General features: G+C 36.3%; 1 protein-coding gene across 1 annotated transcript in view; it reads right to left on the minus strand.

The window, feature by feature from the left end:
- Positions 1 to 24,778, minus strand: part of LOC121423271 (E3 ubiquitin-protein ligase SMURF2-like) — a 67,509-nt gene that overhangs the window by 36,577 nt on the left and 6,154 nt on the right. Inside the window, exons 2-3 of the mRNA XM_041618601.1 lie at positions 20,096 to 20,134; positions 1,975 to 2,083 (exon numbers count right to left, since the gene is read on the minus strand). Coding sequence (XP_041474535.1) covers positions 1,975 to 2,083; positions 20,096 to 20,134 — 148 coding nt within the window. The remainder of the gene's footprint in view (positions 1 to 1,974; positions 2,084 to 20,095; positions 20,135 to 24,778) is intronic.

A 24,778-nucleotide genomic window follows, 5' to 3' on the forward strand; every position in this document is an offset into this window, starting at 1 on the left:
GCAAAATTGCACTCTTAAATCATGGAATGACGTGGGTACAATATAAAAAGTATTTTCAATTTTCAAAATAATGGCATTCAGACGGTCTTATCTTTGCTTGCCATTCTCAAGACATTGATTTACATTTAGGTTTGTTGAACTTCAATATCTGCAAGTTTTTTTTCAATCATTGCAACCAGCATAGATTGCTTGAATCAAATCAATACAGTCAATCTAAAACTTAATCTTTTTCCTCCAGTCCATACTATAAAGAGGAATTTCAATAAGTCCCTTCCCATTGTTTGAAAGAACTCTTGTGCTACCCGGTTGTATTTTCACACCTGTAATGTATAAAAAAAAGCTTTAAAATTGATCACGGGATGAATTTTATCTGAAATCAATCACAAATATCCATCATATAACTAATTGCAAAGCATGTTCTATGGGGCCTGATCGTCCAACCTGGCAATTGAGAGGTAAGCTGCTCATAGCAAAGATACTACAAGGGGAAGATCGGACAGTATATTAGACCACGTAATGAAACGCTCGGGAAGAGCACCCCACAGTGTTGAGTAAGTAATGACCTTTTTTACCCATGCGTATCGTGAGATGGTTGTGTACAAAACGTATGAGGGAAATGGTGAAGGGTTGAAGGAATAGACGATTTTTACATTTCAAAATTTTTTTCATTCAATTTTTTTTCCTTCAATTAAAGATGAATTTATTTCAGAGGTTTCTGGGTAATAAAAGGTGGAATGATTCCCATGCACCACCCTCGAGTCCTCTCCAAAATCCCCTCTCTCATTTTCCCCATATGTTTTATACACAGCTGCATGCCGTTGTGCCATGGTTTACTTACTCAACGCTGTTGGGCGCCCTTCCCCGGGAGCATTTTTAGGGCGTTTGGGAGCATTTCAAAATATCGCCGAAGTGTCTGATCTTCCCCTTGTAGTATCTTTGCTCATAGAAAAGACTTCTCCAGCAAAATTCAGTTTATAGCCAGAAGCAAGGCCAGCTTAGCCTTGGTAGAGCAGCACACAGGGGGAGTAACTATTGAACTTCCAAAATAAGAAGTGCACACACGAGATAACCAACATTATTACCTGAATGAGGCATTTTGGAGACATGATATAAACGCGTATTTTGTCTGTCTAACTGATTAACTCAACATAAACTACGTCACAATGGCTCGGTCAGCGATCAGCTGAATGACGAGTGACCATAATATTCGTACACCCCTCCTCCCCGAAAAGAGTAATTTTCCTACTGCACCTACGTACAATAATTAGCGGTCCATAATATCCGTATTCCGAGCTCATCAATCCCCAGCGCATTTGTGGATGCGTATAAAGAGATACGCTTCATAAGGATCTGCGCACCAACAATATACGTCATAATAAAGACAACGCTGGATCCGAGCGATTGTAATTACGTCACAATGGTAAAGTGCAGAATTGACACTAGAGGTTGACCAAGGTAAGTCCAACAATTTGGTTATATAATCTATCAATATGTTAATTTAATGTACCAGAAAGTGGTAACAGGTAATAATAATAATATTGACTGGCGTTACTTTCAGGAGATACCAAAAATATTTCCCTCACTAGACCCATATTGCCCTCGTCTTCGAATCGGGGCAATATGAGACTAGTTTGGGAAATATATTTGGTATCTCCCTCAAGGCCAGTCAATATTATATAAGTATGCTTTAATACAAAGTACCAAACATACTTCACGCTTGGAGACACCAAGTGCAAATTGCAAAAATTTCCAAAAATGAATGAACCTTTGAAAGTGATATGGCCCATGTGCGTTCACTTGCATAGTTTACTAATTATTTGCCCGATACAGGAGTAAAAAGAAGTCTAATAGTCCGCAGATATATCGTAAAATATGACATCTTTTGGGTGGTGGGCTGGGAGGGGGTTATCATTAAATATCATGAAAAATAAAAGGAAAAAGATGGAAAATATCAGTCATGCTTGAATGACTCACAAATCATAATGCTGGTTCCATTTTGGGTCAAGAGTTCCTTTGCAGTAGTCTGTAGAATGGCACTGCCCTGATCCATCAACCACTACCTTGGCAAAGGGATCCGGTAACCCTGCAGAAAATAAACAAGAAAGAATGCAAGAGAACAAATATATTAATACATGTAATCAATAAATACACATTCATTGAAGTAGTGTTTTAAATCACTTGTTCAGATTTCTGGTTTTCAAGTTGACGAGCATATCTTTAAAAAGGGTTGTGGTGTACGAGTTGGGCAGTTTGTTAAGGGAACGACCAAAAATGTAATCAAGGAGCAAAATGGAGAGAGCAAGAATGTTGGGTTGTGGATGGAGGATGCACCTATTCATGCAAAGTGGAAGGAAGATCAGGGTGATTGCAACAAGTGTGAGTTCAATCCACCCCCCCCCCTTCCTCTGTTCACAGAGACAAAAGTGAATTTTGAAATGTTAGGACTTTGTATTAAAGCCTCTCAGAAAAGTCCACACTGATATTGTCCTGCTGTCATTAAAAGCAGTGACACAAACAAATTGATCACTTAAACATTGATTCTAAATCATAAGAATTAAAAGAGAATAAAATTCAAAGACAATAATATATCTGCTTTTGTATCATTCTCTTCTTGGAAATAAAATTCATGCTGTAACTGGCACCTAACTAGCTTCTAGGACACCAGAACAATAACAGATATGCCAAGTTCAAAGACCAGCTATGCGTGAGATTTTCTGTGAATCTGAGTGAGATCACAGACATTGTGTACAATGTATATGGGAATAGGCTGTGATAGTTGGCGTGAGACAGAGATTTGAGGGGATGAAAAAGAGTCCAAAATGCTTGAGTCTCATGCATAATGTGTGAGACTTGGTAGCTCTGCAATAAGGTTAGCACTACAGTTATGTACATGAAGCACCATCTTCATGGTGTACGTTCAAGAATGCCAACATAAAACACAATTTTACTGCTGAGAAGGTACAAGCAATTTTATTTATCAATTCAGTTTCAGACATGCCAAATGTTGCACACCATACAGCCCAGTACAAAATAACTGATGGTCAATTTGAAGTGTACACTAGTACACAATGCCTGTACAAACCGAAAGCAGGCTTCTACAATGTCATACATACATGTACATGTACATTTTGACAAAAATAGGGTATTTCCATAGTAACATGCCCAAAGCGCTGTACATTATAAAATAACAAAGAATAAATCTCCTCTAGAAGCGCTTATAATATCTTAAAAAGAAATAAAACATCATTGAGTGATCTCTGTTGCACTCAACAAGTGTAAAATGAGCATCATTTCTGGCCATGAGATTGAACCATGAAACACCTGTCTCAAAGTGATTGGACTAGGTACTTTGTACATATGCACCTGAGAATTTGTGCATACTGCAAATATGGGAAATGACTGAAATCTGATGAGATTCAACATGAATGGAACACAGAAATACATGAATGGGACTACATACAGATGTTGTGTCCCCCAAAATTTCAGCTGTTTTGGGTCATATCCTAAATATCAGGCATCTGAGAAGCATTCATCTGCAGTAATACATTAGAACTGTGATATTCTTTATAAAATATGAAAATTATCATTTCTCATGAGAGTTTCCTACTTTCCCATTTAAACAGCACGTCTGTCCAGTTCTTTTATTTATGACCCTGACAATGACCCTTGCTTCGTACTCCCAAAGCAGCCATTACAATGCCTATATTTCAAGTAGGTTTCAGTGAAAGTAGGACATATGCAGGCCAAACCAATCCCACCCCACTGGAAAGGATGTGGCCCTAAAATGAATCGTATACCCCTTTCATAAACCCAATTATGCGGCTAATAGCAGCATAATTTGGTCGTAAAATCAGAGGAGGACCAGAGTTATCCGCATTATTTTGATGCTGCTACTATCCATATAATAGCAGCATCGGGACCAGATTTTGACTTTATGAACGCATTTCCAAATAATGCGGATAATTGCCATGGTGCGGTCACAAGGTCACCCTTTTCCAACACAACCGCATCGGAGGGGGTGTGTGCGGTTGCCATGACGATTATCCTCCTTTTTCAGGACGGGCGCTCGTAAAAATAGTGCGGATTATTTTTGGAGTTTATGAACGCAATTTTTATTGAATTATCCGCATTACTCTTAGGCGGCTAATTGGAGGATAGGTTTATGAAAAGGGTAGTAGAGTGAGAACAAGGCAATAGTACCTCCTTGGCAACAGTTAGCAAATATTAGTAATTGTCCAAGGTTTTACTTCGAAGGCCGAATAGATCAATGGTCTTCTGATTCACTTTGATTTCTTCTGATATTTCTGGTAAATCTAGTGATTCTATTTATCCCATTAATGGATGAATTACACTTCCCTGAATCCAGTCTGCCAATAGGCCTATTCTGTTGCTACATGTACATCCGGCAAAAATGTTGGTCAGGCATTCAATGAAATGCTTCACAAAACCATCAAATCGTAATATATATATAAATCATCTTTATTTCATAGTCAAATAGAGAAGTTACAATAAACCCAGGTCCTCTGCCAGTGATTATGGGACAAATTCCCCTTCACTGGCAATAGGCAGGGTGATAATACATAATATTAATTGAACAATTCATAAGGTACAATACATATAGTAAGATTTAACACATAATTTACATTGCATAAGAAAGATGAAAGTTACAAGCATGTTAAATGAAAAAGAAAGGTGACTGTCTCAATGAAATGAAAGAGAGATGAAGAGAGGGACCAGACAGTAATAAGAAAATACAAAATTGGAACCATCACTTTGTGATAAAGATATATATACATATAGGTACGCATCGCCACAACGAAAACAGTGTTACGTACTTATTCAAGTTCATAGAATCTTGTTATGATAAATATTTCCATTATGTGAACTATTGTAATTATGATGTTTTAAAATAGATAGACTAATAAATGTAAAAAAAAGTTCAAATTGTTTATTCTGATTGACATTTGGAAGTTATAGATATTACTAATAATCCATTGATTTAATGAAATATATTGTTTGAATGATTCACATTCTATGTATGTTATTATTAGACAGTAAGTATACATGTAATTGTTTCATAAACGTCACTGAATATAAATTATAATTTAGAGATCACAATACCTATATCTTGAGAGAAAAAAAAGTGGAGTTACTCATCTTTATAATGGTCAAAATTATCAAGCAGATAAAGAAGGCTAGCTTTGGTTGTTTTCCGGGACACTGAGCAATGGGGGCTCGGTCCAAGTTGGTTGGTCTTTTGCATTTCAAACGTGCATGTAATAAAATTCACAATGATATGGGATGTCCGCAAACAATTACTGGTATAATTATTTGAGAATCTGCTTCCCAGTTAAAGAACAATATACAGCACAATCAAGTATGTCAAAGTATTATGCATTAGAAGGATAAGCCCACCCCAACTAAATGTCATAACTTTCTTATTTTACAGCCGATTTTGGATAAAATTTTAAGCCTTATGCCTGTCTGATTTTTCTCTATTGACTCAAATCAACATTTTTCTGAGGTGGACTTGACCTATGATGTATACAAATTTGTCAATATCAATAAGACAGTTCAACTTCTATGGCTTCTACATGGAGCACTTTAGAACAGACAGAATAGATATATATACAGCAGGCCTACATGTACATGTAAATTTGAAGCAGAATACAGTTAATCTTGTAATGAGAATGGGGTCAAGTCTAACGGTACAGTACATGTACTTGAAGCAGAATAAGTTATTCTTATGATGAGAATGGGGCCGACCCTAGAGGTTAGTGTGTCTCACACAATAAAAGTGACATACCTTGAAAGCAATACTCCTTTTTTATATATCTTAATGAGAATATGACTTTCTATGACGAACAAGCTCTTTAATCTCACCAACATTGATATTTCAATCATTAATCCTTCTATATCAATGCTTGGCTAGACAGCTTGTCTTTGGATATGTGGGGTAAGAAGACAGCAACGCAGTCATAAAACCATCAAGTAATATTCTGAATGAGTTTACATTTGGGAGGGCAGGATTTTTTTCCTAATAGGAATATTACACTGAACAGGACACATGGTCTGTGTTTACTAAGTACTTACAAGAGCCTGAAATCTGATAAGGGATTGAAAAATTCAGGTACTTGTGTGGAGAGGGCCATGGCTCCATAACACGAGTTCAAGTCTGTCTTGTGATGCAGGGGTTTATGACCGCGACAATCTCTATTAAAGCAGGCCTCCATGTATGCAAGTGTGCATATGATATGAACATGAAACATATACAAAAGGGGGAGTGGGTATAATTGGGACTGATATATGTAAAAGGAGATCGATATATGTACCTTGTAAAAGGAGATCCCTAGTATCACTTTCCTTTGAAAACTATTCCTACGAGCTTCACATACAAGTCGAGTAGGCTACATGTACCACTATTGCTAGTTTGCTATATCTAAATTTCTGTGTAACTTTTGAACATACATGAGCTTTTAATAACTGGGCAATCCTGAGATGACATAGCCTTTTGACAAGGCTTCGTGACTTGGCTTTATTTTTCGTCAAGCAAAGGATGAGATGAGACTATCAGCCGACAAAAAGAACTGGCAATAACTGAGTGAGTGCGAGAGCGAGCGACTTTAGTCGTGAGGCCTTTAGGAATCTAGTGAAGACATGAATATATGATGTGCCAATCCGCAGTCGGTGTCTGTGACGTCATGGGACTGTGTTTGCTCGCTTCTGTGGCACAGGGTCACATGGGGTTCATCGATGCGAGCACTACGCTCGCTGATTGGCCGCTACCTCTTGATTCCGATTTGGAAACAATGGTTAACATAAGAAATCCAATGCAGGTTGGTTCCTAAAGGCCCTGTGACTGAGATGAAATCCTTGCACTCACTCGGCTTTTTACGAATGGTCTTTTTTTCCAGTCAGTATAGGTATGCAGAGATGCCAACTTCTGGAAATCAGAATTAGGGAGGATTTGCAACCGACACCAAATTATGCGCACATCTCGAGCGTGGAGCGCTCAACCCTTGAGGCCGGGGTCCAAGGCCCATCTTAGCATGCTTAGGGCCCTGGAAGCTCTGGGTTTCTAGATGCTCTCTGGTGCAATCTGACCCTTATTTTCGAGCATTTCACATGTTTTTAAAAAAACATTGTTCCCACTTTTTTATCATAAAAATCAAAGAAAAATATGCATTTTTACATGTAAAAAAAACAATGAGGGGACAATAGAAGGAAACGACCTGTTCAACAATAATGAGGAATTATAATAGTCCAGTAAACATGGTAAAGAAAAGCTCAGCGCAGGTAACGTCTTCCTCCACGCTGGTCCATTGCTTGGTGAAATAAGTCAACAGGGTACTAGTGGAGCTCGAAGATCTCGTCTTTGCAATGCAATGTCCGTATGTGTTTCTGAATATCATCACTACCTCCGTACTCAACTGAAATGTCCACGCTGCAAATTGTGCAAAATGCATGATAAATTCCTCTTTCCGACTTCCGAATACACGGGTACTAGAGACTGTATTTAGTCTTATACTTCTGAGACCATTTCTTTGTCTTCTTTTGTTGATTTTCCGCCATTTCATGTCAATATCACCCCAACAATACGCCAAAATCACACACCGATATTCCACCGCACGACTTGACAAATCCAGCGGCCGCGAGCGCACATGCCTTGCTTGCGAAGCTAGCCGGGCCTACCGGCCTGGTGCACAGTGGATTCCCGTTGGGCATATCACATGCACCAGCTTTTCGCAGCGAACGTAATGGAGTTACTACATGCAAAAGTTAGCAGACGATACATGTACTTTCAATCCAATTTGATCAATGCAAAAAATCGTAATTTCGGGAGGATAAGGATGGTAATCGTAAGGGCGGGAGTTGGGATGAATTTTCGGGAGCCTTCCGATAAAATCGGGAGGGTTGGCATCTCTGGGTATGCGACATAAATATCACAACAGACAGCCCCTAGTTGAAAAAGGCTACATGTAGAGATGACAATGCTATTTTAGAGCACCCTCTACGCAGAGGTCGTGTAACAAATTGAAAATTGGAGGGCTGAATACGCATGAAATCATAATTTGATGGTCATTTTCATATTTCTGTACAGTGTACATGGTTACTGGTGATGAAGAGAAAAACAAAAACTAAAGCTCGCTGCTGTTTCATATCATGTGGCATATTTACAACAATGAAATACATTGTTTCATAGAGTAGTGCAGTCCCATGTACATGTAGGCCCATTTGACATGTTAGAAAGAGTGTTTGAAACCACTATACAGGGTTGCCTTTCAAGACCAATCAGGGGCTGATAATTTATCTTTTTACAGTTTTATATTTGAAAAAATTACCCATATGTTGTATATTTTTTAATTCCCAGAGCTTTTTCAAAGTGTAAACTTTTTTTTGATACGCACTGTATATTCTGCTCTTCGAAATTCCATTTCTACCTTCGTTCTCTTTACATTGCCAAACTTGAAGCCGAACCCTAACAAACCAAACCAGAACATGGCGCCAACCTTGAAGCACTAACAATATCATGCTTATTTTGCGACTTTGCAATAAGAGGTCTCATCCCGCAGCTACTAGTAATTAAGTACTTTATTAAACCATGTACATACTACTGAATATTTATATCATACATTTGTTATTCCTTTCAAAAGTTTTGTTCATAGAAAAAAAAATTCATGTGGAGGAGACTACAAGTCTGTACACATATCACTCCTAATGTTGTGCATGCATGTGCCCTAGCAACCAAGCAGTCAAACTTTAGAACAATTTTCAATAGCACATTTTCAATTTGACAATTAGGCATTCATTATTCATTTCCTCTCATGTGTTATTTATTATCCATGATTTTTTTTTATATATGTTAACAAGTGCACAAGATATTACAATAGCAGTCAAACATGGTGTAGAAAAAAAATAGAAAAAAAATGATTATCTATTTGGGTAAGAATATTTTTATCAAGTTTAATTCATCCCTTCAATCCATCCTTCCTCTCATCTTCAACTAGTAAAAATGGAGTGTTAATTTAAGTTCCATTTTCATCTATAGGGCCTACATGTATGTACATTTTCTTAATTCATGAATGGACAATGATTGCAAGTTCTACATATACATCTTCTTTTTTTTTAACAAATGTTGTTTTACAGTATTTGTCAAATGAGGAAAACTTATCTTTCTAAAAATTCTGATCATTTTGGCTAGCAGTCCTTAAATGTTTATTGTGCATTAGAAAGAAAACATCAGTCCAAAGTGATAAAAAAAAATTAAAATGCAAACAAAGACAAAGATTTCCATTTCTCATTTGTTTTCCTCTTGAATGTGGCAAAATAAGATATTGAGCAGGATTTGGGATTTAGGTCTGGTTATTATCATATGAAGAACTTGACAGGAAATAAGACTTAAATTGAGGTAAGAATCATGGTGCCACCAGATAAACCATACATGGTCAGTTCTACAACAACCTCGCTGCTCCACATCTGTACTTTGGGTGCGTCCATACATTTTTTTATCATTTAAAGCTAAATGATAGTAGGTGCAGTAAAACACTAATTTCATGAGAAAGTCTGTAAAACCAAACTTAAGTATGACTATATCATCGTGGATCTAGATCTGGTACAGTTACATAAACTGAATTTTGTGAAATCATAAAGCTGAAATGCGATCACACTGAAGATCGCCAACACAGATAGACACCCGTGGGACAGTATGTAATTATTGCTGGAATAAAGACCCGACGGAAGTGATTGAATCCACGCTTATTTTGCTTATTTCTCAGCAATTACACAATTTCTTCCAGAATCCTTTAGCACATATTTTTTATTCACACAGACACTTGGGTGGTCATTATATCAAATTCTGTAAAAAGTCATTTTGAGATCGTTACCAGAACTGGAATTTATCTTTAACTTGAAAAAAAAATGTTAAAAAGCTGGCAATAACTTTCCTTCAACAGGTCAATTCATATTATATCCCAAGATTGTATAGGCGGCAACAACGATTTGAGATTGTATACATGTATGTAAAATGTATGCCTACTTAAAATAATTTCTGCCAGAGTTGTAAGCAATGATGATTATATTTGCCAAGAAGCAAGGAATGGTAATTTTGGCAGTCATCCGAACCGTCATATGGCGATACGACAGTGCGAAACTCATTTCTGAGAAATTTGACTTCAAAGTCTACTAAAATTTTCACTTTTTGTCCCAAGCCAACCAAGACAAATGCTTTACATTGGTATCTCTATTTTCACAAGGAACCAAGTATTAGAGAAAATACCACAAAGCTACATGCTTGTACACGTACTTTTGGTTTGAGCAGTTTAGATTTCCCCTGTACAAAAACGCCACAGGGAATATAACAACAGTAACCGCATTTTCAATTTGCGCCATCAGCAAACGTATCACAAGGTGGTTTCAGACTGCCTCGAAGTTCGTCAATTTCAGGTATTTTCTGATCAAGAAATTTACCCCGATCAGAAGATACCAGGTAATATTGGCAATGTGAAAGCAAATCACGCATAATTTCCCCGAAAAGAAAATACCCAATAAATAGTAGGTACTTGTCAAAATTACGAGAACTTTCGCGGGGTTTTTCCCAAGGTCGCAGGTATTTCGGCATTGTGGCAGCAACACACAACCGTGTTGTTGAAATCAAACGATGCGTGCGTGAATGTTTTCGATAAGCTCAACTCTGCCCGGCCCGCGCCCGGCCAAGGCAGGGTAAGGTACAGGCGTGAGGGGGGGTACGACTACGATCGAGTGTGATGAAGTCACATGCAGTGTGTAAACTGTCATGATTGTAGTGACGATCATGTTTTCTGGGGTTTTGTGGCTATTTCATATTTTGTTGAGATTTGAGTAATTTCTGCTGCTGTTCTGTGTATTTTGAGAAAAAATATGTTTTCTGTGATTTTTCATTTGAAATGCCACTTTCCATTTCAAAAGGCCCTTTCTGTGAATTCTGTCCGTTTTCCGCAATCGCGGAAAATCACTGTCCCTATAGTTTGTGTGTCCAATGTTAATACTTTATCTGTCTAAAACCAGTGTTTTGGCTTAGTGGATAAGTCTCCTGACTCTGAACCACAAGGTCTGGTGTTTGAATCCTACTGCAGCTAATGTGTCCTTTGGCAAGGCATTTACCTACATTTTCCACTCACCAGTCTCAACCCAGGTGTAGAAAATGGGTATCCGGTTGGAAGAAATTCTTTGAATGCTCAAGCGTAGATCAGGGTAGCTTAAGCCGGCGTAATGGTATGCAGTGCTTAGAAACATTGCATTAATTTAAGTGATCAGACAATATTGCATATCCTTCATATTATTTCAAAATGGAGTACCCCTCTAAATCCTGCTACCTACACGGTTGATATCACACACAGGGAAAAGACAATGAAACGTCTCAGGCATCATAAATTGATATGACTTTGGCTATCACAAGTTGATGGCAGCTGCTTAAGAGCTGAACAAGTATTCTAAAGAAGTAAAAATACATGTACCTGTATATTTCTCACTGGAAATAGATCAAGGACATTCCTTGGACCAAAGTTTCCTCATACATGTACCATGAATTTTGAGCAAAAAAATGAATTGCGGAAATAGAATATGGCCAATACCAAAAACTGATTTAAATTTACAATACTGCCCAACAATTTCCCCGTTTTTCTCAAGTAAGCATGTCAGAATATTTACATAAAAATATGGAGAAGAAATTCATATATATATTTTTTTACATGTAGGCCCTACAGGTATGAACTACATGTATTGTATATTTGACTCGATTCCTACTGAATCATTTTTCTATGAGCTCACGACATTGTTCACTCATTTACATGTATTCCTGCATGTTTTCAATTTCACAGTAATTATCCCCCCTCCCCCCGTTTTTTTTCTCTGTCAGTTACCTTCTGCGCTTTACTGGCACCTGTGCTGAAGTTCAACTGTGCTGTGGTCTATTTTCCTTTCATAAAATATGGGACAGCATTGTGAATGTGGCTATATTGGCATTTTGAAATATCACTGTCTCACTAGGCACGTCAGAATGAGAAAGTAACAATGGTGTTCTAATTGTCTACATGAACAACAAGCTCCTCCTAGGCTGCTGTGCAGACTCTTCCCTTGGGTTAAATGGTATGATAAAAGGCAGCCAACAATTACTTGTATAATGAAGACCCTCTAAAAAAAGTTTAAAGACATGTATATGCTAGTCTTATGTGGAGACCCAATATTGATCAAAGTTTTAATCAGTGTGTATGCCTGTAGAGCAGACTAATCTCTTCCTGCTTCTAATGAGTTTGTATTCTTTAAACTTTCTGTACTTTAGGGACAAGTCTATCCCAACAAAAAGTTGTTTTGAATAAAAAGAGAAAAATCCAACAAACATAACACTGAAAATTTCATTAAAATCGGATTAAAATAAGAAAAGTTATGACATTTTATTTTAAATTCTGCTTAATTTCACAAAACTGTTATGTGCACATCCTGGGCTGTCAGAAAATGAGGGAACTGATGACATCATCAACTCACTATTTATTTTGTATTTTACTATATGAAATATTTAAATTTTCCCTCATTGTCATGTGACAGAATGTCTTGTTCCTCTCCAAACATGTGGAATTACCATTGTTTTAACATTTTATAATTCAATCAAGCTTGTCCCTATTGTCAAATTTGTAAAAATTGAAATATAATTCAAACAATAAATCAAAAGAAATAGTGAGTCATACATGTACCTTGGTCACATTTGCTCTACGGCGGCCGTACGGCGAGTCGGAAACAGCCGTTTTATTAATTTTGATTCAAACCACCTATATGTAGTTGGACAAAAAATTGTTAAAACGGCTGTTTTCAACTCGCCGTACGGCCGCCGTAGAACAAATGTGACCATGGTATCAGCGACATCATCAATTCTCTCATTTGCATGCAACTGACTCATTCATATACCATTTTGTGAAAAATAAGTGATACTTTAAAATGTCATAACTTTCTTATTTTACATCCGATTTTGATGGAATTTTTGGGTATTTCTCTATTGATTCAAATCAACATTTTTCTAGGGTGGACTTGACCTTTAAGAGAAGATTATACATGTAGATATGTAGAATGAATATGTTGAAATAGTTTGGGAATCAAAAATGTTTCACAAAAATCTTCTAACTTAAAGATATACATGTCAGGTATTCTTCTTACTGAATGATTAAATGATTAGGGTATCTTTTTAAAAACATCATCCAGATATACTTTGTTATGCATAATGTACATGTTGCAAAGTAATGATTACTTTCAAATACTTCCTTTTTAAATAGCACCTTATTTCAATCTCATCCACATTTTTATTTTTCTTGCCCTTTTTGCCCTCTTCTCTTTGAACATACACCTAAAATGTATTCCAGACCTTTCATCCCAGATCTGCCTTGACAGTTAGTTTTCATTAATCTTAATTCAGTTCCATATAATTTTTTTTAAGGGGATCTTCCTGTACATACCCCTGTTAAATTTCCTGCCCTCTCTTGTCTCTCTCTCTTCTTCTAAAAAAAAAACCTGCCACTCCTTCATTGTCAATCAAATCCCTATTCCTCTGCAAAATTCAGAATTACAAGATTTTGACCTTGTGTTAATATTCCATGGTTATTTAGGGTATTCCTACCACCGACAGGCCAAAAACAAGGAAGGCACCACTGTCACATGACTCACTTGCTAGTGTGGCAGCATGCAGATAATTGGCTCGCGACCATAGAACCCTCTTGTCTGATCACAAGCTACAAACCAAAGGCTGAATTGCAGAGTCCCTTGCCTGTTCAATGTCACTTGCAATACCATTGTTTTTCTCTCAGACATAAGTGTGATCTGGGACGTCTTGGCTTTGATTGTTCATAATTTTGCTAAATCTATAGTTAAAGGGAAAAGTGGGTGTTTCACAAAGATTAACCTTTTGACGAAGGTCCTTGCCTGAGTATTATGTTCCATGCCAAAACAAACACAAAGCTTTAATGACCATATAACATTTTCTACAATTGATTCCATTGACTATAATGTACAATCAATCATAAAAATCAAGCTTATGATTATTAGAACGCTATTAACCTTTGTGTTACAGGACCCAGAAATACTTTTATATTTTATTTTTATAAAAAATGTCTACTTTGTATGGATGACAACCATTCTTCTTCAAAACTGTACATTCTATACAGATTCCTTGTTAACAGAAAAAGAGGTTTCCCATAAATTAAAAGATGAGCTAAAGATTTATCTCACCAGCATCTGGGCATTGGTTTGCAACCCATAATTCAAAAGCATTAAACAGAGCACATGCAGTTGATGTGAATTCAATATACATGTCTAATGAGAACTCGCCATTAGAGAGACAACCGTCAAAGTAATTGCTCATTCACATGCTGTCGTAAGGCTGTGGTCATTTATCTATCTAACAACAGGACGGTCAAATGGTCGACCGACAGAGGGTGGACAGCGCTAAAATGCTAGCCACCATGTCCGCCAATTGCCTAAATGGCCGCGTAAATTGAATGGTTGATTTGGGAGTCAGCCGCTACTCTCCCATAGAGGTCTGTTTCCACTATCAATGTGCAGTATGGACCTTACACGCGTACATAGAAGTGATGCATGTCAATGATGAATGCTTGATGATGAAATAGTGCAAAATTCAAAATCTGGTTCCCTGCAATATTGCAATCATTTGCTCGATGGCAATGGCCAATAAGGGGCCCATTTCATAAAGGACTTACAACTGCTGTAACTTTGCCATTATGGCAACTTCCATGGTAACAGGGCTCAACAGGTTACAGCCAATCATGATCAAGGTTATCGTGGTACAAATGGCAAAGTTACAACAGTTGCAACTCTTTACGTAACAGGCCCAAGATCAATGTTGTGTGTGTATTTTCTTCCTTTTTTTTGTTCAAAACATAGACCTGAAAGGCATGAAAATTATTAATACCGTAATTTGCAACTAATTACAATCTTGTGTAATAGCACCATTGTCCCCCATATCTATCCTTCACCCAAACACTTTTTGTGTACATGTACATGTATGTACTATTCATCATATTATTCTGAATCAAAACCTGAATTGCAAACACGTTTGGGGGGGGGGAAATAAAAACAATAGCAATTGTTGATGAAGAAAATATTGTGCGACCAATATTTTGAGCGTGTATGTAGTGACCGATTACATTGTTGCCAATTTCATTTAAAAAGCTGAGTCATGCATGCAGTAATAGTGATTTTCTTTGACAAAAGTGTAGATGGCAGCAGTGGGAAAGAGCCAAGTGCTTCAGACGGAAGTTGATTGATCAGTACGCCTGGCTAGGCCAAGCCAGGCAGCCTGTCTTTAAGGGTTGGCCACTACAGTCTCCCCTCTTCATAGCAACTTGAACTGTCTGCTATCAAAAGATTACATCAAAAATAGCCCACACAATTTGGAAAATATTGTTACATCTGAATCTTTGAATAGAAAAGTGTTCATTTGCTGGTGAAGTTTGTTTTTTGTAATCTGATCATTTTTTTTCAATTGATTTTTGTTTTGTCACCCTCAAGGCTGAAATACAATTGATTCTTCAGTATGTCTGTTGGGCCTGCATATACATGTATACTATGTAAACTTGATCATTCCAAAATATATAAATTAAAAAAAACTTAGGCCTGAAAATGAATAGACTGGTCTACCGGAGCCCAACTGATGTTCCAAGTCACCGATGCAATTTCCTGCATCTGGATGAAGTTCAAAGAAATAAGATTACAAAACAGAGTCAGAGACTTTGACCTCAAGTAGTTTATGAAATAAATTTCTCAAAAATTTTATATGAATTCTTGCTTGAGTTTATCAGAAAGTACATGTAGCACCATACTGCTACAATATTGCTTCATTCACACTGCCATATCATTTTCTACTCTCTATCTCAATTGCAATTTTCGTAGATTAGCGAAATGCAGGAACAAAGCCAACACTGCAAGTTCAAATAATTTAAAATACAGTATTTTCAAGGATTACTATTAAAGTCCTGTAGGTCTTTGCTGTCCAAACCATTTTAGAATGATGCTTCACACAAGCTAAAAATACATTGCCATAATGAAACAATTTTGAGAAGAAAAGATTGGAACATGATTACAGTCACGTCTGCATTCCCATGTTTACGGTTGCATTGTATCTTATATGTACATGAAATTCACATACAAACCCAGAGAGAGGATTCCTAACATCCAGTCCTTTCACATGCACCCAACTTTCTGACTTTAATACTGGAAGAAAAAAAAGTTCTTGAAGACATATCACTGACTAGTATCCTCCTGTCTGGTGCTCAAAAATCACATTTCAAAATGCAACCTTTTTAGTGTTTCATATATTGCATTCTGAAAGATTTACGCGTATTTTCAGAGATAGACCCCCCAAAATATTTATAAATGCAACCATGGTTTTAACTAAACATCTTTGTTGGTATATTATATACTGTTTAGCCAATGTATTTGATCAGCATAATTTAGTTCATGCAATAATTGCTTTCTTGTCTGGCATATTGCTTTCTTATCTCGCATCAATGATTTGGTTGCAACATTCTCAGCTTTTGTCTTCCAAATGTTGTATTGAAGAACCCAACAAACCGTGGGAAAAAATCTAACTCACATATATACACTCCCACCCCTTTCTTCTCAACAAAATATTACCCAAAGCATTTGCAGAATTCTGACACATTCACAGTTATCCTTCCGTATTATTATTTCTTTAATCCACATGTTCTCCGAGTAACTGCCATATTTTGACAATATGGGAAAGACCCCTAGCATTTCCTGAACATGTTGGAATGTTCAAACCCAAAGTGCAGCAGTGAATGACCTCAATCACCTTCAAGAAGCTGAATGTTCTAAAATTTTTGCACATTAACATATACATACATGTTTACTTTTATAATAGAATGAAGTTTGAAAACATAAAAATGAGGTACCGTACCATAAAAAGCCACTGAACCAATTCATTTCAAATAGTTCTATAAAAAAAACTGTTGAAATAAATCTAAAAGATAATGAAAACTGGAATAATATGATGGATCTGAACCTAAAGATCATTTGTTCAGGAGTACATGACCACTCAATAGTGTCCCTTCATACCTGTCGTGGCTGGCTTATTCAATATTAGTTTAAAAGAAACTGTGCAAAAAAGTCATGGGCAAGATTGTTTACGGTATTATGCATCAACAGCCTGACCAAAATGTTACTCTAATTACTTGCCACAGGTACATGTACAACATCATGTTTAGGCCTAATAAGAATAATAAAGGCATTTATAGCACCATATACATGTACATTGTACATATATCTAGAAATATTCCATTCTGAACCGCGATGTTATCATTACTATTTCCCCGGCTTTAGCTCAAACTGCCTTTCAGCGCTCATGCATTCAAGGAATTAACCCTGCCGGGTACCCATTCACCTCACTTGGGTAGAGTGCAGCACGATGTGGATAAATTTTTTGCTGAAAGAAATTACGCCATGGCTGGGATTCGAACCCACGACCCTCTGTTTCAAAATCAGAAGACTAATCCACTGGGACACAACGCTCCACATACATACATACATGTAGGCCTATTATAGCACTACATAAAAAAAAACTGTCACTCTAGACATTTAAGCTGTACTACCCTGAAAGCTCAGAACAATTTTAATCTCTTTTATTTTCTTTCTTTCCAGTAACCAAAATATTGTTTTAAACTGCATACATATGAAACAAGACATGTTACACAGTTACAGACATTGAAATGAATAAATGCCATGATTACATGAACTTAAGTTTCATACCCACCTGTCTAAAAGAAAATAGTGGATGGTAGGGTTCAATAACCCTTAATGATATCAAATGGTTATAACAATGGGTAACACGAGCCATCAATGTAGGCTGAACAAATGAAGAACCTTTGCACTTTATGTTTCTTTATAGGTCTAGTGTTTTATACTTAAATAGGCAAAAAATGATTACTGTAGGAGTTTCTTTTACTATTTTACGTGTCCCCATTACCATGTACATGTACAATGTACTTCCATTTCTTTTACAAAATGAATTATTAGGTAGATCTATGCCACTGCAAAGATCAAGCAAATGTGTCACATGTTGAATCAATTGGCTGAATTCTATCAGAGTCCCCCCCCCCATTTTTTTATATTGAATATAATACCCCTTTCATAAACCCAATTATGCGGCTAATAGCAGCATAATTTGGTCGTAAAATCGGAGGACTAGAGTTATCCGCATTATTTTGATGCTGCAATTATCCGCATAATAGCAGCATCGGGACCAGATTTTGACTTTATGAACGCATTTCGAAAGTAATGCGGATAATTGCCATGGAGCGGTCACAAGGTCACCCTTTTCCAACGCAACCGCATTGGAGGGGGTGTGTGCGGTTGCCATGACGATTATCCTCCTTTTTCAGGACGGGCGCTCGTAAAAGTAGTGCAGATTATTTTCGGAGTTTATGAACGCAATTTTTATTGAATTATCTGCATTACTCTTAGGCGGCTAATTGGAGGATACATGTAGGTTTATGAAAGGGGTATCAAATGTACTGTATGCTTTCTACTTTTCAATATAGTTGCAACGCCAATTCGAAAATGACCAATTCAAATTGCAAAAACATGTCAACACAGATCAAATCAAATCACTACTCACAAGATCTTATTCAGAAACCAATACACCCTGCAACACAGGTTCATTATCCACATTAAATGACAATATTATGAAGAATTTAGGACAAATAAAATAGAAAGGGCCTATCACAGTACATATTTCCACAATTCTGTTTACATGGAATGCAATTATAAATCAATAATGTCTGTCCTAGTGCTGGGGTAGGTAACAGGGTCAGTGGTGGGTAAAGGACAAAAACCACAACAAAGGTACTACTCGTGTAAATAATTAGAGCAAATGATGAAAGTTGGGGGTAGAGACACAGTGCAGTGACACAAACATCTCAAATCAGACCACAGACAGACATGACTTATTATGAATGGGATCCAAATGTATGTTCAAGGTTGTAGATACATGTACATGTAGGTCTCTTGCAAACCAATGAATTAATCATCCCATGTGAAAATAATGAAATAGTCCCTCCTCATCAAGAAGGATATTAATAAGGGTTACACTTCGTAATTCTGAAGGTTCGTAATTACGAAGGTTTGTAATTCCAAAACACTTAAATTGCCTATACCTCGTTAATCCGAAAACGTTAAAGGGGTTCGTTAATCCGAACATTTGTGGCGTTATTCCGAAGTTTCGATAATCCGAAAAAGAAATAAGATTCGATATTCCGAAGGTTCGTTAGTCCGAAAACGAAATAAGGTTCGTTGTTCCGAAGGTTTGTTACTCCGACAACGAAATCAGGTTCGTTGTTCCAAAGGTTTTAGTCTGAAAACGAAATAAGGTTCGTTAATCGTTACGTTTTCGAACTAACAAACCTTCAGAATTCTACGAACCTCATTTCGTTTTCAGATTAACAAACCTTAGGAATTACGAACCTCACTTTGTTTTTGGACTAACGAACCTTCGGAATTACGATCCTTCGGAAATACAAATCTTCGGAATAACGAACCTTCGGAATATCCGAACCTTCGGAATAACGAAGCTTCGGAATTACGAATGTATGCTATCGATAAAGATTACATGTACATGTAGGTTTACTATGCGAAAGTGAATTGTATGGAGTCGGTTGTTCTTACATGTAATTTCTATTTTTTTGTGTGTGCCCATTTTCAGTTTTTTTTATTTGTTTTATTTATGTTTTCCTGTAAAGTCCAAACATGCATTTATGTCTCCAAAGAAAAGTGGTGCTCTCAAATATATTGTAGATGATTGAATGAAGTATTTCAATGGAAATACAATTACACCCATGCAAAAGGCCTACCAAGAAATGCACTATGAATCAATAAATATATATGATCTTGATGGATTTTTGCTTTTTGTTTTTCACTTTTTTAGCAAAGGAAGTAACATTTATGAAATCTTTGTTCTCAAATTAAGTACCGGTATTTGTAATTTGCAATGCATTTCTACAGTAATTGGTGTATAAATCATGACAACATAGTTTTTCATACTTACTGAAAAAATCCTTTTTACAGATGTTCTTGGCACATAGAACTGCAATAAAACAAAAACAAAGGGGGAAATGTGAATTAATATACAGTAACATAAATCTTCAAGCATCCGTTGCTTTTCTAATAGAATAATTCTTCAATGACCATGAATGTCAAAGTTTTTACACAGAGTAATAATGGTATTCTGTTTAATACTCTTTTTTGTATGGTATGGGAGTCTTTGCACACTTTCTGAGTTCTGTTTCAGGCATTAGTCATCCTACAAAAGTATTTCACTTTAAAAATAATCAATTATGACTTTAAATGCACATTTTTCCATTATACAAGGCTCGACATTAGCGGTGGCCCGGTGGCCCAGGGCCACCAAAAATTCATCTCGGGCAACCATTATTGAAAAAATGTTAAGTTTTGGTGGCCCGAATCGGGCAACCAATAATTTTCAAAGTAGCACAATTTTTCTCCCGATTTTGCATGCATTTATCAACTTTCTACAGTTCAAATTGCAATCCAATCCGTCATGCGCCTTTTTTGTTAATCTACACACAAATACACACACACAAAGATTGCATAGTCATGACAGTATGTAGGCCTACCGCTGGCATACAGTAACTATTATTCAGCCGGCCGTCTGGCTGAGCTTTGCATGCATGAAACCACTGCAGCTAGCTGCGCTGTGCGATAGCAGACTATTCAGACTCAGGGAGCTGCGATACGAAATGTTACTGCCAAGAAATCTTCCCCAGAACTTTGAAAATCTACGTCAAAGTCACAGTTTACACCAATGAAATGCCCTTCTACAGTCCATATTACTGAAACCTGATTATTTAAAAGCATTAAAAGGAGGAATTATGACCTCTCTTTTGACTCAAAAAGACTGATTTCCAAATGCATTAATACACATAAAACACAGAGGTGAGTACATCACAGTCCCACATGTGCATTTGTATGTATGTTGATATTTGGTTTATTTCGAAGCTGTGTCTCTTCTAGCCAAAAACAAATACACAGCTTCTTTCTTTCTTGTTTATAAATGACTTCTTAAACCATTCTTAAGGAAGTAAATACTTTGGAAAGGCATTACATTGGTATGAAATGTGAATTTTTTCCATCATTTTGTCAAAAATAAGGAAGGAATTTTCTCATTTTTTTTCCAGATAACTTTTGCCGTTTTCTTATTTTCTCCCCCCCCCCTTTTTTTTTTTACAGTGATTAAACCATTTATACCCCTTCCCATTGAATATGCCTGATTAAAGAACATGTTTCTACTGAATAATATTAATAATAAAATTTTCCCCCATTTTTTTATAATTTTGTGCTATTCATTTTTCTTACATTTTCTTTTGTTTTTTTCTCAATTTTTTTCCTGTTCTTTGTGTTTTCTTTCATCATTTTTTCTTTTGTTTTATTTCACTTAGATCTATTCATTTTTACAATTTTTGTTTTCTTTTTTCAATACATTGTATACTATTCTAAAAATTATTTTTGTTTATCTCCCCCTTTTACACATTGTTCTAATTCTGCAGCATATTTTTCTGTGATTTTCTCCTGCTATAATATGCTGGAAAAGAGAAAATAAACTGGATTTGGGGCCTGCATAATCTAGGTTTTACGATCAAAAAGGAGGAAAGGAAAAATCAATTGTTTTGTAATCTATCTGAGTTTGCTACATGCACTATTTATTTACTTTACCATTATGAGTGTGTGTCTATACGGAGATTAAAAGTCCACACAACCTGGGAACAATACAATTCTTTTATTCTCTTTCAATCATTTTTCATATTTACAATGAAGGAACAATTTGTATATAACCACAAAATAAGCAAAGTAAAATAACAGCAAGCACGATTTACATACAAGATAAAGAATAGTGGTACGTGGTAGTGACTGCAAAATATTTCAGTTTGTTTTATTCATTTTATTAATGTTTTTCTTTATATTTTCGGGCCACCAAACTTTACTAATGGGCCACCAAAAAAAATTATTAGAAGGTTTTGGTGGCCCGAACGGGCCACCACCAAAAAAAGTTAATGTGGAGCCTTGAATTAGCGATATCCCTAAATTCACCTTCATTCCTTTTTCAATCCAAATTAAAATTGTATAGCTTTGTGATTTTTATCTACATGTATTCTCATTTCCTTTTTTCAACACAAAATAGTTAAGATCACCTCATACAGTTCACATCAATCTCTAGCATGCCTTTTCAGGACAAAGGGATAAACTTCCCTCTTATGGATTTAAGACAGACAGTGGAGAGGCTCCATCCTTTGTGTACAAACAGCACACTTCCCCCTTGGGACAGCTATTGGTTCCACTCCAATGAACAACAAAAGGACAACCCACACAAAAGACAGTACATGGGACAACGGTTTGTGCACAAAACACACACAGGGGAGATTCCTATCCCACAATATTTGGTATGATGCACTATGTACACACAACATGCCTTTGCCTTTGTGAGGGAAAGACCTGAATGGAGGAATATATTATAAATGAATGTGGTATACATGTACAATATTTGTAAAATCAATACTGCATGTTGTTATCAAGAAAGTGCCAAGGACTGTTTGTTTTTAGTAATTCAAAGAACAAGCATATTTTGATACTTCAAAATGTTTAGTTTGAACACATGTACACACCAAACCATACAAAATTGCTGAATGATAACTGACACTGTATAAAAATAATACATGGAGTTCTTAGCATTTATTTAATAATCAATATTCATAGAAATAAAATATAGAGGCTAATATCCATGGATTGTACTGAAACAAGAGATTATAGCAGCAATTTACTCTGTACCCAACACTAGCAATATCATGCTCAAAATGTTGAAAACAAAACATGAAACATACACGATGTGTCTAGCAAAGGTCTGAAGACCTACTGAGTCTATGGAGCAAGCACATGAACGTGAGAGAAGAGCCAGACGGATAAATTGCGTGTCTGAGCAAGCCATCTGTGTTTCTCTGCATACGAGTCAAACAGCAAACAGTATGCAATCATGTAACACAGATGTTAAAGATATTGGTCTACTGGTAGTATTATTTTCAGATACAGGCAAAATAATTGATCTTTTCACAGGCCCTTATGCCGAGATCATGCCTCAAATTGATCTGGAATCTATTCATGCTTCTACGTATGGCCTGTTATGCTTTGTGGTCTTTGGGTGCCAAAATCTCTCCAAATCCATTGATCATTAAAAAAACATGAAAATATTAAGAATTGTATGTAAATGGAGCTTACATTTATTAATGTATACCGGTGTGTACAACTATGTCAGTGATATAACTAATCACTGGAATGGAATACAGTACATGTATGTATTTCTAAGGATTTTACAATTATTTATACAGGCAGATGCCAGTACATCATGTTAATATTAGCTAAGGGTTCTTGGGGCTGTAGAAACTAGATGCACATGTTGTCGACACTACGCCTGTTATGTAAAGCAATAATTCTTTTGAATTTAATACGCAATTGACAGATTATATCTTTGTACACCCAAATGTCCATGATGTGAAATACTGTGCAGATGTATGATTGGGCAATAAACTTAATGATCTGTAGCCACAGTGATTATTTTTAATGACTTTCAAGTGATTAAAATGAGCTTTTCCATAAAATAGAATGTCCCTTCAGGTCTGCACACTACTGGGGGGAAAAATGGTCACAGTATACAGCTAGAAAATTGATTAATGTTGAAAATATAGTTTTAAAATGAAAAAGTTAAATGAAAAACAAACAAATTGTTCATATGCGAAGTAAAAAAAGGAACGTAAAGGACATTTTCTACAGAAATAATGTAAACATATTTCTTTTTATTGAATTTAATTGGGAAAAGAAAAATACAAAAATGTAGGCATGGTTTGTAACGATAAGGACCATCAACAACCAGCAGTAAAATATTTGTTTGTTTAGTTTGCATGACATGTGTAGAAAAAGTTCTCCTAATGTGAACTGTCAATTTAAATTCCACATCATTACAAAAAAATAAAAAATATGTCACTCAAAAATCATATTTTATTTTTCAAGAAGCAATTTGGCCTTTGTTAATGATTCATTGTTTCAAAAAGGCCGCTAGAGCAGCAGAGTCGCTGGTATTTAGAGATCAAGCAATATGGCTTGTAAATGACGAGCCTCATTGTACGAGGTGCCACAGCGACTGCCAAGGAGATGAGCATTAATTGCAATGACAATGGAGCAATATTCACTAAATTGGGCAGACAAATCAAATTGATGGGAGACGAGAGATTATCCGCCGGGTCTCCCGATTTCTCCGCCAAGACGCAAATATGATGACAAAAGCACTTAGGAAATGCAGAGCCACTGATGCCTGCCTGCTTTGCTCAAGTAACTTGGTTTATGACAGCTCATCTCCAAATTGAGGTTTAATTTACAAACGCTGATTGCATGTACATGTAAACATATCCCATACAGGAAGCGCAGTTTGTTTTCAAAAGCTGAATATGATGAGCCATTGTCTTCAGGAAATTTCGCTATGAACTGGAGGGAGACAGTGTTGTTTTGAAAAAGATTTTGGATCAAGAAACCAAGTAAAACAGACTGCAGAGTCGGCGAGGGATTTGTCTGATGCAAATTATAATTCTATCTCTGCAATCATTATACAGTACAGTAGTCTACTATTAAAAAGACAGATTGAAAGACAGACTCCAGTAGATGCAAAATA

Source organism: Lytechinus variegatus, chromosome 10, assembly GCF_018143015.1.
Source record: "Lytechinus variegatus isolate NC3 chromosome 10, Lvar_3.0, whole genome shotgun sequence".
Taxonomy (NCBI): Eukaryota; Metazoa; Echinodermata; class Echinoidea; order Temnopleuroida; family Toxopneustidae; genus Lytechinus; species Lytechinus variegatus.